Raw genomic sequence first — 20420 nt, 5'->3', positions numbered from 1 at the left:
CCCCTCCAATCGATTTGTCGAAGAAAACGCAGACACAATTGTCCGCAAACACTCTGATCATAAGTTTGTTGAGAGTCACGATTATATGCGATACGCGTATCGCATCCGAGATAACGTTCTAGTTCTCGCGGCGGTCGAAGATTGCCGAAAGCGTCGAAGTAGATCGCCTCTTTTCCCTTTTTAGCATACGCCACCCAATGCGTACCTGGTCCCGAGGTGTCGTCCAGATTCACAATACCGCTCTCATTGCGACGAACTCGCGCGGGCAGTGCGTTACGCATAAATACACCTCTGAAGTGACGCACACGAACGCACAAGGCCGCGCGATTCAATTGTTCATTCGTCGTAACACCAATTGGAATTACAACGTTACTCAATGTTTGCGCGATTTTTTTTTTCTTAACCACGCGTTTTCTCCTTTTCGTGACGCTTCCGCCACGCTTGTAAGGCGCGAGATATAAACCGCGACCTTCCATTGCTCGATTGTGTCGTTGCAGCTCCTCCAATTGTCGACGCGACGCTTTGCCGTCGCTCACCATTTTCGCCACACCGGCCGCTCCACCGATTAACGATCCTAACGCCCCGAGTGCGGGTAACAGCAGTAAAAAGCCGCCGCGTTTCGCCGTAGGAAGAATTCGGCTCCTCGTTCTCTTTCTCGTACTCGTTTTCTTCTTGCCGCCACTTCTTCGCGTTCCAGTCATACCCATTCCTAATTTCGTTTTCGCCTTCATAGCTGCCCATACGGTCGATGACGCTAATCTTTCTCCGAAAGTCGAATCTCCGGCTCGAATACGTTCGAACGCTCTCGCTCCGAGCGCTCGATCCGCGATGTGCCGATCGGCAAGATCGTCGCTTTGCGAATAAGCGATATCGTGCTCGCGACAAGCCGCGTCCAACGGATTAATCCCTCGATCGCCTCGCGCGAGTCGCTTCGCGAGACGAGTACCGGGACCGCAAAATTGATATCCAGGTATATGTAGTTCGAATGGAAGAGTATTTATAGCTTTATTGAGTAAACCTCTACCACCGATGTTCTTCGCGTAATTCATACGATTGTCGTCTTATTTTCTATGCATGCGTAACAATCTTTAATCATCGGTGGCGGACCATCAATGTGATCTCGTTGCCACGGTTGATTATGATGTTTATGACAGAGCCGATATTGCTCCATATCGGGATCGTTCTTCAAATGTACGGGCAATTTTTCCCACAGTCGATCGACGAAGCATCCATATTTGTCTAGTAAGAGTTTTTTCAAACACGTCTGCGAGTAAAAGAACATCGGTCTTTAGATAGAGATCGCTGTAATCGCCCAACGTTTCGATTCGAAATCGTTCCCAAACGCGAATCGCGTGGGCATAATCGTTTTCAGATACAATGTCGTCAATCAACGAGCTGTAGAAGGAATCGCGCGGCGGAAGACGCGTCTCTCGCAATCTCTCGATGCTATCGATATACTCGTATGGAAACACGCCCTTGCGCGTGAGAAGTTTAAAGTCGTCGTCGACGAGACGGTAAAATTCGCCTCGCGTGATCGTCAACTTACTCTCGTCGAGATACGACGTTAGTTTTTCGAGACTAGCGTCTAAAAATTTGAACGAATCCACAAATCGTAATTTAACGCATTTAGAACGTATAGAGCTTCCATCGCTTCGCTTATCGGTCGTCGTTGTCGTCGCGGTATCTTGAACGTTCTTCGTGAAAGCTATATATGATTCCTTCGTTACCGGCAACAACTCGACGCTACCGGGATAAGCATTAGCTACATCTCTAATAATAAAGTGCGCGTCGTAACCCGACAGATTATGAAAAAACACAGGTATAACGTGAGAATCCTTGTAATTTAAATTACAATTAGAATGCGCCGGACCTCTGAAACGGCCGGTCAAATGACAATGATCGCGCACGCGAATGTCTCCCACCTCAAACGATCTATCGCACACGTGACAACGTGTCGCGTTCGCGAATCTCTCGCATTCCTCGGGCGTAAGATCCACCATCGGTACCGCGGTATCGAGAATGATCTTCACGCGCTGCGCCAATTCGTGCAACTCGCGCACGAACCACGCGACGCATCTCTCGCCACGATAAGATCTGTACGCCGATGCGGCATCATCAAAGGAGCAGCGCGTGTAATAACCTACGCTGTGAACTTTATGATGTTGAGTGATAATCGTGTTCGCGGTTCTCCTCTTCTCACTTCCATCTTTCTTCTCCAGCACACATTCCAAATCAGCATACACCACGAACGGAATTCGTTCCTTTCTCGAAAAATTATCGAACGTCAACCACTTATCATCCTCGCTGGGAAGAACGATCGCGCAATCGTTCAGTTTCTCGCAGTCCGCGCTATGCGCAATCAACTTCTCGTTCGTATAAAAATAATGCATGCATCTACGAAAGAAAAAAATACAATGAAATGGACATTAGATCGATATTTCATTACCGAACTATTTTTTACAATCAAAAAACTCACCTATCGCACACGTACGTCTTGTTTCGTCGTCTGCTCACTTGCGCGCCGACTAAACGAGAGAGATTCTTAACGCAAGCGAAATGTCCAATCTCGTTGTCTTCGCGCGTCGTATCGCTCAAATACAGCAGATTAACGTGTCTCTCCCTCTTTCGATTCGTCAAACGAAGAGGAACGATACAAATTCTGCTGTCACCGTTCTTCCCGCGTCTTTTCTCTCCGACGGTATACACGTTCACCGATATCTCGTTCAATCGTTCAAATCGTCCGATTCCATTTAAAGTCATAGGTAACTCGCAATCCTCCAGTTTCAACACCGTGGAATAATGCGGATATTGCGAACTTCTCTCACTATTTCGATTAACGGGATACAAAGCGGCGATTACCGACCACGCGAAACACGCCTCATCGTTAGTTCGGACGTTAACCACCGCTCTTTTCATCTGAATTTCCCGCGGAACTCGCACGTAACAACCAGCGCGCATAGGATTATATCTATTCACATTCACCGTTAAATCGAGTATGCGCGACAAAGCCCATCCGCTATCGCGTTCTTGAAATTCCTCCAAAGACGTCATAATATCGTCGATGACGCGATTGTCGTACCACTCGCGCAAATCCGTCGCGGGCAAAAGCGAATGATTTCTCGTGGCGATAGTCTTAACGGCGATCTCATCACCCGATACGAATTCTCCGTTAAAAATCGTATTCACTTTAACGCTATAACATCGACCCATAACGTCTCGCACGCGACGAAGCACGGTATCCCTAGCGTCCTCGAGAAATCGTAAAGGTTCAATATAATCTAGATTAATCACTGCGCCGGTCAACACGCGTCTCTTGAAAGCCGTATCGATTTCGGTCCACGTGAATCCTGCGCGCGACTCGACTTCGCCGCCATTCCCGTCCTCGCTCTCGCGTCTCTCGACACCCGCGCCCTCGCGCTCGAAGCGTCTCCGCAAATGATCCTTCGCACCGATTACTCGTAGAATTCGAGCGACCAAGGAAAAAATCGCTCCCGTCGAAACTCGTCGTCGCGCATCTCGACATCTCTCGCGCAATGTCGCGAGACACTCGTCACATCGTCTCACCCACGCGCGATAATCGTCCGTCGTAGCGACTTCGCGCGCGCTCTCGAGCACTCGACGTTCTTCTTCGCGCATGGCTACGTCCTTTCCCGCAAAAATCGTCGCGTTTATTTTATACGTTCGTTCGTTCGAACGATAAAGATGACACTCGAAACCGCGAAAAAACCGGAAAAAAATCAACACTACGTATCCAAGGGAAAACGACTAATCTATCGACGATACCGCATTCGTCCGGGATTCACTCGTTATCGCGCACGCACGCGTATCTCGAGGAAAAAAAACAAAACGGTAAATTTCAGGATGTAAGATGCATACGCGATATGATATTACTAAGAATAAACTATATATAAGGCTTAGCGATAATAATTTCTAATTAGTAACATACGAATAACGAAAAGTGCCACTACTATTAAAGGCATGTCAACTACTTCTGAGACGGATTCCGAAAAAGACCCGTTCGACCCACATTGTACGTGTATGCATACGACGAAATTTCCATTAACCAATTTAAAAAAAAACGCGATAGGTAAAAAGTTAATGGAATCTTGTTCCGCGAAAACAGCATGTCGTCCTCTCGAGAGATTAATAGTACCGAAGAGAATTTGCAATGTAACGAAATATTACCTGCATCGCCAATATCAGGATCGTCGCAACATAACGACCGAACGAATACTCGAAACGTGCGTAAGCACGCACGCGAGAGCGGCGAATTACAACTTCATGCTACTGATAGATCGTCCGTATATAAGCGAAAAAAAATACGAAAATGCCGAAATTCCATATCTACCGGAGTACGAGGACGGCGCATGGTTGTCGTGCCAACGCGGGGACAACAGGAAAAGCTATATAAAAATTTAAACGCCGATCGTAAAAATCACACAGGTAAAGTAGCGCATTATTATAAAATTAACTAAAACTGTAAATACTCATATAGAGTGTTTAGATGCGAACATCGACAGCAACGACGAACTGTGGATAGATTGGACGACGAATCAAATCGTGCTATGCAAAGAAAAAAAGTTACGATGCGACGAAGTATTACCCGCATCGCCGATACTAGGACCGTCGCAACATAACGATCGAACGAATACTCGAGACGAGCGTAAGTGCGCGCGCGAGAATGGCGAATTACAACTTCGTGCTAATGATAAATCGTCCGTATACAGGGTGACCCATTTTAACTTAGGCAGCCAAATAACTCGAAAAATAAGCAAGATAGAGAAAAATGTTTTAGACAAAAGTTGTATGGTTTCGAGGGGGCCATAAGATGGTATCATTGGTTTGACCTTGAAGAGTCATTTGAAGGTCACGTGAAGGTCACTTCAATTTTTTTAAATGGAATACCCTATATATTTTTGTACATTCTTGTAGCTTATTTCGAGAGCTTTCCAAAACACTATAATTAAGTACCTTTCCGTTAAGTACTTTTTGAGTTATGATGCTTGAAATAATTTCTTAATTTTACATAAACCGTAAAATATCTTGTAAAATATTCATTTTTCGATTATCTTACCTTAATACTTTTATGTACAAAATAATGAGAGGAATCAATTGGTGTAAAGAAAACACATAGTTGTTTTTAAGAAAAAATATGGAATTGTTAATTGCAAATTACATATTTTTTCTTCGAAACAACTATGTGTTTTCTTTACACCAATTGATTCCTCTCATTATTTTGTACATAAAACTATTAAGGTAAGGTAATCGAAAAATGAATATTTTACAAGATATTTTACGGTTTATGTAAAATTAAGAAATTATTTCAAGCCTCATAACTCAAAAAGTACTTAACGAAAATGTATTTAATTATAGTGTTTTGGAAAGCTCTCGAGATGAGCTACAAGAATGTACAAAAATATATAGGATGTTCCATTTAAAAAAATTGAAGTGAACTTCACGTGACCTTCAAATGACTCTTCAAGGTCAAACCAATGATACCATCTTATGGCCCCCTCGAAACCATACAACTTTTGTCTAAAACATTTTTCTCTATCTTGCTTATTTTTCGAGTTATTTGGCTGCCTAAGTTAAAATGGGTCACCCTGTATATAAGCGAAAGTGAAAATAAAATACGGAAAGGTAAAGTAAAGCATTATTATAAAAAAAGTAGATTACGCACGCAATGTCGTTTATTAACTAAAACTATAGATACTCATATGGAGTGTTTAGATGCGGATATCGACAGCGACGACGAACCATGGATAGATTGGACGACGAATCAAATGGTGTGGAAAAGACGTTTTCAACCATTAAACACACTGTGCGAATTAGCGATCCACGCTTTTTTCAAGAACCGCATTGTTTTGGACGATTCGGATATCAATACTTTACCCACAATCTTACAACGAGATATATGGAACGCTTGGCGGAAGCTGCTAAACGCGGAGGTCGTACTCATGCGTACGCGAGATTACGCTACAAATTGGGAAAGATGGTACCGCAACGTCTTTATTCGACAAACACGCTATGCGAATTAGCGATCCGCACTTTTTTTCAAGAACCGTACTAAACAGCTAAAAAACCGAAGGATAAAGCGAGCGTCGATCTAACAAAAATAATAAAAAAATATTTTACTCGAATCGATCTAACGAAATAATAAAAAAATATTTTACTCGAAATCCGTCGTTCTTCTCGTATTATTATCGCCCGCTTCCATCTTTCTCCCGCTCCTGACGCGCGTAAAAAAAAATACAATACGCGCGATTCGTATCCAAGACCTAAAAGATACACTCGTCGTCGAATAGATACGCCGTATTGTTATCGGCTTCCGTCTCTCTCTCCCTTCCTCTTACGGAGGTCTCTCTCGCAGGCGCTAACGAACCGGCGGAGGCTCGCCCCTCGCCCCACCCTCAGCCGCGCGCTCTCGCGCGAACCGTTCGCCCGCCGGCTACGCAAAATTTCACTTTTTTCCTTAGGCGGCGACCACGACGTTGTTGGACGGGTTGCGTCCGGGCGGCGCAAGCGGCTCAGCCACGCGCCCTCGCGCGAACCGTTCGCCCGCCGGCTACGCAAAATTTCACTTTTTTCCTTAGGCGGTGACCACGACGTTGTTGGACGGGTTGCGTCCGGGCGGCGCAAGCGGCTCAGCCACGCGCCCTCGCGCGAACCGTTCGCCCGCCGGCTACGCAAAATTTCACTTTTTTCCTTAGGCGGCGACCACGACGTTGTTGGACGGGTTGCGTCCGAGCGGCGCGTGTTGGACGGGTTGCGTCCGATCGGCGCGTGTTGGACGGGTTGCGTCCGGGCGGCGCGTGTTGGACGGGTTGCGTCCGGGCGGCGCGAGCATTACCAACCTAACGGATAAATCCCCCCCGCGACTGCATTTTTTATTACCAACCTAGCGGATAGAGAGAAATCCCCCACCGCGCAGCGCATGCGCGGTTCCCCACTAGGAATATCTATTTTTAGATTTTAATTGAGTTAGAACCAACATAGCTCCCCTACTAATGGACAAATCGCATAATTCTTGGATAAATAAAACTAACATATTGTAATACGTTATAATAATAATAAATATATTTTATGTGCAAATAGTGAAATAAAAGAAAAAAAATACATTGTGTTATATTTACAAACTATCAACTCGCTTGCTCACGATCATTTTTTTTCTTACAGAGGTATTTTATAATGTCCCCACGGTAAAGTGTCGACTGAATCGGGTATAACAACGTTTATCGTCATACGGGCTGAGCGCAATTTTCGTCTCGCGGACAGTATACATCTCGTGTAATTTCGATCTCAAACACGACTGTTCACGAATCATTTCGATCTCACGTCTCAAACAGCGCGTATAATCGTCAAATGTCAACGTTTTCGCAACGACGCCTCTCTTCACTCCTTTACTCTTTTTAGTATCGCTTTTACCCTCGACTCGCAACGCATACATTTTCGCTCTGAGTCCTACGAATTCTAACATGAGAGCGCCGTTATTCTCATCTTTCATCAAATCGAGAACCTTCTTATTCGCGCGCGGCATACCGTAAGGATTGTTGTCGACATAATCGCTCGTATCGAATTTATCAATGTCGTATCTCATTTGTTCGTACGCGTCTTCGCATTCGATACTATACACGAAACTATCCGTATCGGTATATAATATTCTACACTTATCGCCGTAGAGCGGTAACATGTATTCGTAGTGAAAAGCATACAAGCGAATCTTAGATATATCGAGAATAGACATGCCGACGTAAATCGGTTTGTTAATTTTCGCTTCCAATTTACGCAATTCCACAGCCATAAGAGTCTCCGAGAATACGCTTCTACTGTGAAAATTCGGTTTAGAGATCAACGCTTCGGCTCCATATCGCCCATCCCATTTAGTCACAAGTCTAACATCCACGCGATTACGCACGTTCTCCATAGTTTTACCGAAGACGGCGTTGTTCATCAACTTGTATAAATTTTTCTCAAAATCGTTACTCGCATTAGTACGTAAACGCGTATTAAATTCCACGTATCCGCGTAACCACGGCGACTGTAAAAAACGCAATGCTCGATGAATCTTTGTCAAATGCAGACCGTGACGAATGCACTGCTGCAAATTACGATAATGCGTGACGTATCGACGCTTATCGTATAGCGTAGCTAGAAGCTTGCTCTGCCGCTTTCCGGGCGGCGTGTCGCGTATCGGACAAAATGGTAAATCGGCGTGAGTGTCGTGCGCATTAGTCGGATAATCTAGATCGACCTCCAGAATATAACCAACGGGCGAATCCTCCGCTATAGAATTTACATCGAGATTCTCAAAATCTCTAACCCACTCGAATTGCTTATAGGGTAACGATTGACACATTGCCCAACCGTACAAATTATTAATATCTAAATACATAAGATAGATCGACGGTTGCGACGAATCGAACGCGCTCATGTATTTGTTATTCGCGCGAGCGTACCTATTCGAACACTGACTGAGATCGCCGCATATTCCGCGCTCCACAAACATCATCATGTCAATATCGGTGAGTAGCTCGAAACGGATTCCGCTGTATTTCAGCATCGCATCCCACGTGTATCCCGGCAACGTGAAATAATACGCGGGATCTAAATCGTAACTCTCCAGACAAGCGGCGCGAAAATTTTCGAACACGTTTTTTTTGTACGAAAAAAAATATACGCGCGTATATAATATATATCATTTTTAAAGTCCTCCGTCGACATTGAAATTCCGAAATTCATGAATATCGAACATCGGCGCGAGATACGAGCGGAGCGATGGAACGCGCGACACGATCTCGAGGAGGAATGGGGCGACACTCCGGAAAGCCGCCAAGATAACGAGATAAACGAATGGAGGTACCACGACATCTTCAATCTACGAGGCCTCTTCGAGATGCAAGATCTATACGAGGAAGTATCAGAAATAGAGAACATTCAATACGAGGAGAGACGAAGAAGAGAGGAAGAAGAGGAAAGAAGAATAATAGCGGAACTCGTGGAACAAAGCTCTCTCTCTCTCGCACGCGCTAACGAACCGGCGGGAAAAAAAACGCTCGCCGCTCGTCGTCGAAGAGCGCGGTAGCGGCGGCGGTAACCAGGGACGCTCCGCGGCGCCGCGATAACCAGCGCGCGCGCTAACGAACCGGCGGGAAAGAACGTCCGCGCCGCGGTAACCAGGGACGCTCCGCGCCCGCGGTAACCAGGGACGCTCCGCGCCCGCGACGCCACCGCGCGACGACGTCGCGACTCGCACCCGTCGACCCACCCGACGGCGAGCGGCTCCCCTCGCCCTACTTACTCCCCCCCTGTGACGTCGCGACTCGCCCGTTTACCCACCCGACGGCGAGCGGCTCTCCTCGCCCTACTTACTCCCCTTACTCGCCCGCGCAGGCGTCACAACGTCCCTCAGATATCTTTCTATCTCCCTTCCTCTTCAAGAGGTCTCTCTCGCGCTAATGGGAAAAGTGAGTTAGAACCAACATACTACACCTACTTAGATCGTATTGAAATACGCGGAATGAGAGAGAGAACGCGCGTCGTCGAAGCGCGTTAGGCGAAAAGAGATACGTACCCCTGTTACGTCCAGACCCTCGAACGGTCGGGCCATCTGGAAGGACGCAACCTATTTACCCGGTGACACACTTTGCGGCGTGTGTACAGATCGGGTCGAGCGCATTGTCAGGGGCCTGGCACAGGTCAGTGACCAGAATGGTCCCTTTAACTCTGTGAGTGTCCTAGGCCGTTACGCTCGTCGGTCCCTTTTCGGTAAGAGAATCGTATCTCTTTTACTCGGGACGGGACCTTGTGTGATTTCGAGATTGAGGGAATGAGAACGGGTAGCAAAATTAAATGAAGATTTTATCGTAAATTACCATTTATTCATTAATCAGTTGTTTGAGCGATATGAAACATATTTACAGAGTTACATAAAAATCTTTTTTTTTTAAATACAAAATATAATTGAAAATTTTATGTGTGTTGTATTGTATATGTGATGAAATTTCCGCGGGTGTTACATAAGTTCGGAGGACGTCAGCCAGGATAAAAGGTGGGAAATCTAACCTTAAGTAATTAATCCTGGCTGGAGATTATTACAAATTTGTTTCCTTTTAATTTAAAATTTCCTATCTAAACATGTGTATTATAGGTGGGGAAGAAAAAAAGGGGGGGAAGGAGACAAAGGGTCAAGGATTTTCAAATTGGATAGTGGACGGAGGGAATTTCTTCCACAGGGCTTGAATAGAAACGCCTAGTGGAAGGTGGGAGCCAGGGAGATACCAAGCAATTATAGCATTGGAAGGGGCAGTAGTTAGATAGTGAAGGAACTCCTCGTGGTCCACAGTACCGGCACCCACGCGGAAAGATCCTTCGGGAATGGGGAAGTCGAGGAGGGGAAACTGAGATAAGAAATAACTTAAAGGGTGAGAAGGAGGAGGTTCAGGAGTTTCGGGACTGTTAGGATGTCCCGACGGGGAATCGGGAGGGAAGTCGAAGTCGTTGGAATCCTCTTCAAGGTCGGGAAGATCTCTCGCAAAATCTTCCAGAGCCTCGCCGAATTCAGAAAACTCTGAGGAGGTGGAAGGGGAAAGAGGGTCTGAATCAAGGGTGATGACGGGTATGAGAGGGGTACGCTCCTGGACAGGTGAGGGGGAACGAGGGGGTTCGGGAAAGGAGACTGGAGAGTAGCTAGGAGGTGGGGAAGTGTCGAGTAAGTCGAGATTTCGTAAACTATTATTACTATTATTACTATTGTCGCTATTATTGGTAATATCGCTAATATTATTACTATTATTACTATGATTGGTAATATTATTTCTATTGCTACTATTATTACTATGATTGGTAATATTATTTCTATTGCTACTATTATTACTATGATTGGTAATATTATTTCTATTGCTACTATTATTACTATGATTGGTAATATTATTTCTATTGCTACTATTATTACTATGATTGGTAATATTATTACTATTGTTGTGTGGCGTAGATGGGGAGTCCGTTAAGTTTTCTGTTTCTATACTATTATTCGGGGTTGGGTTCGGAACAAGGGGTATGGTTCTCTTGGCCAATTTCTTTTTGAGCGTCTGATTCCAACGATTCTGGCGCCGCAACCGCGCTCGGCGTTTACAGTGGCCCGGCACTAATAATAATTCAACGGTGAATGAGGGTGTTTAAAATAGCGTTAAGAGGTGTTGCTAACTAATTACCGTTAACTATATTACCGTTGTCATTGGGAAAAGATACTTGAAACTTAGACAGAATAGTAGCCCGTTTATATCCTTAAATTTAAACTGTTCTTAATTGTTGATTACTGATGATGAAGTAATATGTAAGGTGTCTGTTGGATTGTCTTTATTTAAGAATTGACACAATGTATAAAGGTAAAAGGCGCGCAGACATCGGCGACCGGCCGAGAAACCGTCTTGGTCGAGAGCTAACGTACGACTCTGCCCTTACTGCATAACGCCTGCATAAGGCATAAGACAGCTCGAGACGTATCAGGTTCAAGTACCGGCGACGTGTCCGCCTGGCGCCAAAGCCTTACAGTTCGGCCAGCCTGACCATTAATCGTCCCGATTAATAGGGCGCCGTAACTTATGTAAACTAAAGTATTTCTAACTGTCGGATCTTCTTAATCACCGGATCGTCGTTCTGACATAACGCGAGATTCCTGTCGAAAGAGTTGTTCTCGACTACAAATATCTGCCGGCTTAATGCATCTATATGTAGCATTCGCGAACCTGCTCTATGCTCAAGAGTATAATCATAATTTTGCATTTCTAAAACCCATCGTGCGATACGAGGGTTGGTCTTCTTTTTATTTAACGTTAAACTTAATGCTTGACAGTCCGTAACAATTTTGAATTTTAACCCGAGCAAATACGTTCTGAACCGGCGGAGTGCATAAATTATCGCCAAAGTTTCGAGCTCGAAGCTATGATATTTTGACTCGACTTCGGTCGTCCTCTTAGAAAAATAAAATACTGGATGCAGCTTCCGATCTGCCTTCTTTTGCAAGAATATCGCTCCGAAACCCGCTGCACTCGCGTCACAATGCTCCGTTTCGTCTCGCGGGGAGTAGATTCAGAATAGGTGCGTCTATTAATCGATCTTTAAGCGTCTCGAACGCTTGTCTTTCCGTTTCTTCAAACTTGAAGACGGCATCTTTTCTCGTCAAATCGTACAAAGGCTTCGCTATTATTGAAAAATTTTCAACAAACTTTCTGAAATACGAGCATAATCCTAAAGGTACAATTTCATGCAGACGCTCGACGCTCATTTTTAGCGTCAAATCTGGTCACGTGACTACATTTGACGCTCTATCTGTGGAGGAGGCAATAGCGTCAAACAGCCAGCGTCCATGCTTGTTTGAGCGTTTGCGGAGTCTGTATCCGTATTATCGACTTGTTTATCACTTAGCGCATCTTTGATAGTATATGAAACAAACAATATAATATTCTGTAATAAAAAATTACTTTCAAGTGATATTTTGAGTGCAGTAAGTGACAACACGTGCAATGTTTAGTGCATACAAATATGAGGCGTGGATTGTTGAGTGCCAGAGAATTATTGACAGAGAAAACAAAAAGAAATTGAGGCTAAAAAGAGTTGCGGTAGCTCTTATCATTAATGAAATAACGAGAAAGAAGAAAGAGACCTTATAAAAAAAAAAGTTTTTGGGTTCGTCCATTATTTCAACTGCGACAGATTCATGGCTTTTACGAAGCCATATTTCCTACACTTTCTTTGGACGAAGACATGTTCAAAAAGTATTTACGTATGTCAACAAGTCAATTCGAGGAACTGCTTAGTTTGGTTGGGTCTCTTATTTCTAAGGAGAATATAACAAGAAATCTTGTACCTGCTGCAGCACGATTGGCTATGACATTGAGGTAAGTTTCTTATAGCAATTTTAATTCATTATTTTCGATTGTCTACATTGTTAAAACTAATGAATTATATGCAGATACTTGGCAACAGGTGACTGCATGATTTCGACTGCCTATCAGTATCTTGTTGGGTTTACTACAGCAAGTAACATTATTGGGGAAACATGCGAAGCCCTTTGGAATTGTCTCAGCAAGGAAGTACTGCCGTTTCCATTGAAAACAACAGACTGGTTAAACATTGCTCGAGAGTTTGAAAACCAATGGCAGTTCAATCATTGTATAGGTGCTATTGATGGGAAACATATATTAATTAAGGTATGTAGAAATATTAAAGGGTTTAATGAATGATAAATTGCATCGGTAAATAATAATATTTTTTTGTAGTGTCCTGAGAATGCTGGCTCCACATATTTCAACTATAAAAATGCTCACAGCATTGTATTGTTGGAAATCTGTGATGCCAATTACATATTCACATTAGTTGAAATAGGTGCCTATGGCCGTCGTAGTGATGGCGGAATTTTTAGGGATTCGATAATGGGCCAAAAATTCAATGAGAGACAAATAAATCTACCGAAACCAAAACGGCTGACGATCGATGGAATGCCTTTGTCGTATGTTCTTGTCGGCGACGAAGCATTTCAACTAAGTGATTATTTACTTCGGCCGTATCCTGGAAGAGGAGGTCTTAGCCAAGATCGGAGCATTTTTAACTATCGTCTCAGCCGTGCTCGAAGAACTATTGAAAATTCCTTCGGAATATTGGTCAGCCAGTGGAGAATTCTGAAAAGACCCATCGATGCTACTGTTGATAACACAATTCACATGATTAAGGCCATCATATGTCTTCATAATTGGCTACGGAAGCGTGACGATACAAATGAGTATATTCCACCAAATATGGTTGATCAATATGATCCTAACGGTTCTGCATCTTGGAGACAAGAAGTAGGGTATTCGGCACTCCAAGATGTTATTGTTTACGGTAACCATAACAGTAGCCGATTTGCCATAACCATTAGGGAAGAATTTTGTGATTTTTTTCACTGGAGAAGGAGCTGTTCCCTGGCAATATAATCGTAACTAAAACAATCCCTTTAATTTGAGCGATGATGGAATAGCTTAGTACATTTTAAGTAGGATTAATTCACATGCGCGTGAAATTTTTTTTAACTTTATTTTTAATACGCTTTCTGTTCGGTTATGTAAAGAAATTTCGCAAAAATTCGAAAAATACAAATAAAGTACTCGTTGCAGTTTTATTATAGATATAAGATTGCTAAATAAAAATCACAACTGAATTTGGCAATATTATTGCACACTTCAATATAGTACTTGCATGTTTTACATATAAAATATATACTTACACAACCTATAATATATATAAATTATAATGTTATATTAATGTATTAAACTATTTTTTATATAGGCGAGTTTTTTTATTCATCGATTGATCAATCACATTATGCGCAAATGCAACTTTGCTCTATAAAAGCTGCATTTGCGCATAAGGCTGCTGGTTGATGATGAATGGAATGCTCAGTTGGTCCAACGTGTTCACTTACTTACTTCTCTCTCACTTCACTTCATTTACTTATCGAAAATGATTAGTGAAATTTAGCAGAGAGAGTTCGTTCACTGATAGATACTGGAGGTCGGAATTTAGAAAAATATTCTGTGCTGCACGGAAGAGCTGGCGTAATATCTTTAAAACAAACTATGTGTCCGCGCCTTCGGCTCGCGAGTTTTAAGGTTTTTACTCCTCCTCCCTGTTGGATGGTGGGGAATCTTTTTAGGCGAAGAAAATAATTTCTATTACTCCCTTCCTAAGTTCAAGGAGCTTGATTTTTAGGAGAAGAGGGGTCTCTTAAGATTTTAATTGGTTAAGCCCTTTGGCTCGAGACTTAGCTCCATCCAGTAGAGAGTGGGAGTGAGCTGATTATCTTATCGCTTGATGATTTGGCGATTCGGAGAACGCTTGAGGATGGCCTGTCGAATGAGCGCACGTGCACTATCAATTTCGAAAGGTTTGTTTTACATTTATTATTTGTCACTCTCCCGAGGACCAGCGGATCTTTGTTTTAATAATCCCTGAGATAGAGCGGTTTCAAGAGTAAACTATACGAATGAATACGGCTGTTGGAATTTCTTATAATAATTTCGCGTCTCTTAATTCAAGAGTTTATCTAGTGTTCCGTTAGTGCTATCTTGACTGGCCATTCTCTGAATTAGATTTGTTAAAGTTTAATGGCTATACCCGCGGGTTAGGTTGCGTTCTTCTAAACGCTATCTTTATTCCTAAGAAGAATCGCTTTGCATTCCAAATGCAAGTCGATCCTTGATTTCTTTCTTCCACGAAATCGTTTCGAGGAAAGAAAAGAATCGTGGAGTCCACCGGACATAACACCCCGATTAAACGTCTACGGAGCTGACGGAGCTCATGCTGCAGCCGCTCCGCCACCGTATCGGCGATTCGTCGTCGTCATCCGATTCTTCGGACACGAAGTGCGCGTGGAGGGGGGCGGATGGGTTCCATATCGAACAATCTTCTCAAGCGAAAGATATCCATGAAGAGAAACTCGTTGTATCTCTCCCATTTGCAATACACAGGTTTGTCGGCCCACAATATATCTATGAATTTCCGTCGCGTACGTCTCTGCCTCTGCAGCCAGCGCCGACGTTGTATATTTATGAACTCCTTTATTTCCACTTCCTCGTCGAACTAATAAAATTGTCGCACGATTAAGTATCGCATATTTTTAAAGGTGTGAGAATAAAAATCGCTCACATTCCATACTACCGCTATATTCAATGTAGCGTCTATCAATCGTCTTAAGTAAACAATTTTCCACATGTTCGCCCACTTGGAGGCCGCGCAGGTCGTGAGGATTCTGTTAAATGCGGAGTCGTCCATCACTCTCACTATACGGGTCTTAATTGTACGAATTCCAAACTCGTTGTGGGGAAAACAATCCCTTAGCGTTAATATATATATAACTACAGCGTGATGTTGCTATTGTTAGGTATTACATTCGCATCGAAGGCTAACGCGATAATATAATGCGGTACGATAAATTCGCGATTGCTCCGGAGGAAGTGTCGGAGGAAGTGCCGGAGAACGCGTCTAACCGCGTGCGAGCGATACGAAAGAACGTTGACACTTATTTTCGAGGTAGGCGATCAATCGGCGTACGCGCGATAAAAAGTTAGTCTTTAATATAGGAAGAGTATGTATAAAACTAATCGCTGATATAGGAAACGTATAGGACACACATACACACAGTAGTAGGTATACAACGCCGGTTCTAATTCAGGTCCTCTCAGGGAGGTGAGGCGCGAGGGGAACCGCGGCGCGGGGGGAATGACGTCACGCGCGGGGGAAGGAGGAATTGCGGCGCGCGGTGAATGACGTCACGCGCGGGGAAGGGGGGGATCCGCGGCGCGAGCGATGGATGAGAGGGTCCGCGCGGGGAAGGGGGGATCCGCGGCGCGAGCGATGGACGAGGGGGTCTGCGAGGAGAAGGGGGATCCGCGGAAAGAAGACAGTGGTGTGAGAAGGATAGTGCTACGTGTGGGAAAAGGACAGCGCTACATGTGGGAAAAGGATAGCGCTAAGTGTGTGAAGAGGACAGTGCGACAAAGATGACATCAACGTGCGACAAGGATGGCGCAATGTAAGATGGCGTGAGAAGGACGACGCAAAGGTAAGTGAGCGACGAGCATATGAAAGAGAGAGAACGACAATAGCGCGAGAACAACGCGTACGAGAGAGAACTATAATATCGCGAGACTTAGAACGATAATAGCGCGAGAACAACGCGTGCGAGAGAGAACGATATTGCAAGAACAACGCGAGTGAGAGAGAGAACGATAGCGCGTACGAAAGAGAGAACGATAATAGCGCGAGAACAACGCGTGCGAGAGAGAACGATATTGTAAGAACAACGCGAGTGAGAGAGAGAACGATAGCGCGTACGAAAGAGAGAACGATAATAGCGCAAGAACAACGCGTGCGAGAGAGAACGATATCGCTATACTTACAACTAGCGCAAGAGAGAGAGAGAGAGACGCAAGGGATGGGAGTGTTACGTCCCGGTTACAAAATAATAGAAAACTACAATACCGAGATGGGTAACTTAATTATTTTATTCTAATGCCTCCCGTATTTTTCAGTCACCCTTCATTCACCGGGTTTACTGGGGATGAGGGAGATCTATTATCAAATTTAAAATTATATTCCAAATGAGGATAAACAGAATAAAATAGATAAAATAAAATAATATAGTATAACTAAATGATTAGATTAAATAAGAAAACGCAATTGATCATAAAGTAATGTCGAAAGAATGAATAAAATTAAAATAATCAATATTAATATAAATATTATTAACTCAATCATTTCATTTATTAATAAACGATAATAATCAAATAATGATAATGAACTCAAATAATAGGATAATTAATAATTATAAATCGAAATAATAATTATAAATTATAGTAATAATTATGAATCTTACAATATAATTATATCAAGTAAAGTAATAATGACAAAGTTATGTTAAATAATCCAATGGAAATTAAATTAAAGATATTAATTATAATAATTATATGATAGAAAAAGGATTAAAATAATTTTAACTCACCTAGTTTCTAATTATCCCTTACTTACTAGGAGAATATATAATATTCTTCCTTCCTTCTAGATCTGTCAGAAGTATCGCTCGAAATTCAAAGATCCCGCAGTGTGAATTTTCCAATGGATAATGGATTTCAAAATTCGGCGGTAAAGAGTGGTTCTCAATAAAATCTCTCGTAGAACTTTCCAATTAACTATACATTTATATTGTATAGAATAAAAGTGTATAAGTAGTTACAATCAAGTCAGTGAATAATGCAGTGAACAATCAGCGAAAATCAGAGTACGTCTTGACTGTAAGCCGGAGAAAAAACTTCTGGTTCTCCGTGACAATGCCGGTAGACGCTGGTCCTCCTTAGTACGATTTGGTGGGGGATTAGATAAGGCAAATTTCGTCATCTTCTTTGTCCGTTGGAATATCGATCGGCCAGAGCTTGGTATGCGGATATTAGCTGATTAGCGAGAGCAAGTCGCCGTGTGAAATATATGAACGAATCCTCTTAATAATTTTACAATTCTATTACAGGCTTAGTTCCTTTTTCCAAATTCGGCTATGTACAATTTTGAATTTTGCTCTTATTACCTAATTTCGATATTACTTAAGTGGAATATTTAATTAACCGAAAATTTACAAATGATGTCATAACGAGGGAATAACGACGGTCGTTATCTATAATTATGATTTACATTCCATAATAGATAAAAGATAAAAGCGCTCGAATCTTAAAGGCGTTTCAATATCGTTCCCTTGTACAATGCATTATTCGTTGATGAACTTATAATTCTTTTTATATGAGTATCCTTATAAAATTAATACTATAACTCTAATAAATTTGGTTAAAATAAATAATTAATTAAAATATAATAGAAAATAATTAAAATATAATTAAAATTAATTAATATATAATTAAGGATAAATGTAATTATGATGCTAATGCTAACAAAAGATGATATTTCCTTCAATCTTGCTCTTTTGTAATTAGATGGAATTGCACAAATTTTAATAAGGTAAAGAAGGAATCCACTTATATGGTAAAAGAAGAAAATTATTGGTCGGGACGTCACACCACCCTCCTTAAGAAACAAATACCGATATAATTTTATTGAGGGATTTGTTCACTTCCATCTAATTTCGTTCTTAAGTCCCGAAAAGAATAAACTACAGGGTACGTATTATGAAACTGTTCGGAAACGTTTCCGATCGGAATAATTTAGTTTTCCCCTAGATGTCTTATTATGGACACTCGGATTGAATCCGAAACGATCGGAAAGTTATCGACAGCTCGCGAGCAAGCGAAAAGATGATTTCGATCGGAATAAAGTTAAAGAAATTAATGAATGCTTCGAAAAGTAACCGAAACGAGTGTTTTTACGAAGTGGGCGAGTAATAAAGGTTACGTTATTTTTATAAAATTATGATATTTTATTAATATTCATTCTGCTAAACTGAATTTAAATTAAATTTTGACACAATGGTAAATACAAAAAATTTTTAATATTTTTTAGTTATTTTTAAATTATATATCTATAGTTTTTCTTGTACATATTATTCTACAATTGATATATATAATATTGTATATATAATTATAAATACAATTATTATAAAATTTTTTTTTCAATTTATGTATATATATAGTAATTGAAGATGAAGCTGTAGATGTAGATTGCGAATTAGGAAATGGTAGTTGGTTTTCTTGCTGAGTTAAGAGGGATCGCAGATTGCTTTCTGTTCCACTATGCGGCTAAATAAAAAAATAGTAACATAAGAGATAGAAAAAAAGTAATAAATAAATAAGCAATAATAGATAAAATAAGTAAATAAATTAATGAAATAAGTAAATAAATTAATGAAAACAGAAAATATGTATCATAAAGCGTATTTAAAAACATTGATATAACACATGTTATTTGAACAGAGATATATAGTTAACAAGTTACAATTAGTAATACTAACCTCTGCAGGATCTATTATATTGGAATGGCCCTCTACTGCTTCTTTTCCTATTAAAGCGATTAATCGCTCTTCGATTTCATGAAGAGGAGCTGGGGATGGACCTCCTCCTCCTGTACCTCGTACCTTTTTAACTTGGCTGCTTTACTTTTTACATCTACCCGCCAATCTCTCCATGACTGCAAAACAGATTTCATTATGTCAAAATATCATCTTTTATACAAAATAGTCCAAAGTTACTATGCATTTCTTTTTTAATCTTACTACAGCACTGAGAATCCGAATTAATATTATACATACATTATATACATAATATGATGCAAGCCATACCTTAATCCATTTGTCTGTTGATTTTGTTACACCATTACTAGTGCTATTTAAACGATTTGTTAAATCTTCCCAAAGAAGCGCTGTCTCCTTTTTTGCATCCAAACCTGAGATTCTGTTTTGAGCAAAATCCCGATGCTCTTCCATAAATTGCAACATTAATAAACGTTGCTCCATTGTTGTCTTCTTCCGTTTCTATTAAAAAATAAATTAATAAAAAAATGTAGCAATATTTAATAATAATAAATTTGTATAATGTTTAGTGTAATTATAAAATAATATATATAAAATATATTTAATAACATGTATAAGGTTATCTTATTATTTATCGAATATTTTTAAAATGGATAAATGTAATATGTTTTAATATTTTTTATATGTCTATAAATTATATTTTTCATTATTATAATAATGTCAATTCATATACAGAATATTTCTAAAATAAAAATAATATATTTTACCTACATTTGCCATTTTGCTGATGCCTTCTTCTTTCTTTTTCGTCCAATTTTGATGTAGTACGGCGACTCTGGACCCGGGACCGAGAGCATATGTATATAGATATTTTTCTTCTGTTATGATTGGTCGAAATAGTCCGTTTCGCACGTTCCAT

General features: G+C 41.4%; 1 protein-coding gene and 1 pseudogene across 2 annotated transcripts; one reads left to right on the top strand and one right to left on the bottom strand.

The window, feature by feature from the left end:
• Window positions 1-12549: 12549 nt before the first annotated feature.
• LOC145960653 (uncharacterized) lies at window positions 12550-16308 on the top strand (annotated as a pseudogene). The gene is made up of 3 exons (XR_014435438.1): window positions 12550-12896; window positions 12971-13208; window positions 13278-16308. The product of XR_014435438.1 is annotated as an uncharacterized LOC145960653 (transcript).
• A 2866-nt stretch (window positions 16309-19174) lies between these two features.
• Window positions 19175-20419, bottom strand: LOC145960655 (uncharacterized). The gene is made up of 4 exons (XM_083080272.1): window positions 20273-20419; window positions 19811-20002; window positions 19484-19659; window positions 19175-19271 (listed from the first exon to the last, which is right to left on the bottom strand). Exons 1-3 carry the CDS (start codon window positions 20279-20281, stop codon window positions 19543-19545), a joined length of 318 nt encoding a protein of 105 aa, XP_082936398.1. The 5' UTR covers window positions 20282-20419; the 3' UTR covers window positions 19175-19271; window positions 19484-19542.
• Window position 20420: the final 1 nt, after the last annotated feature.

This window comes from Camponotus vicinus, unplaced genomic scaffold (genome assembly GCF_025532165.1).
Source record: "Camponotus vicinus isolate PSW18456_S1 unplaced genomic scaffold, iyCamVici1.0 SCAF_10, whole genome shotgun sequence".
NCBI lineage: Eukaryota > Metazoa > Arthropoda > Insecta > Hymenoptera > Formicidae > Camponotus > Camponotus vicinus.
Note: the sequence above shows the minus strand (reverse complement) of the source record. Positions and strands in the feature narration are given on the sequence as shown.

What these genes read in the sequence shown, in the direction of transcription:
- LOC145960655 (XM_083080272.1), bottom strand. An exon ending in CAACAGACAAATGGATTAAG is followed by an intron (nt 19,660 to 19,810) that starts GTATGGCTTGCA and finishes TCTGTTTTGCAG; the next exon opens with TCATGGAGAGATTGGCGGGT.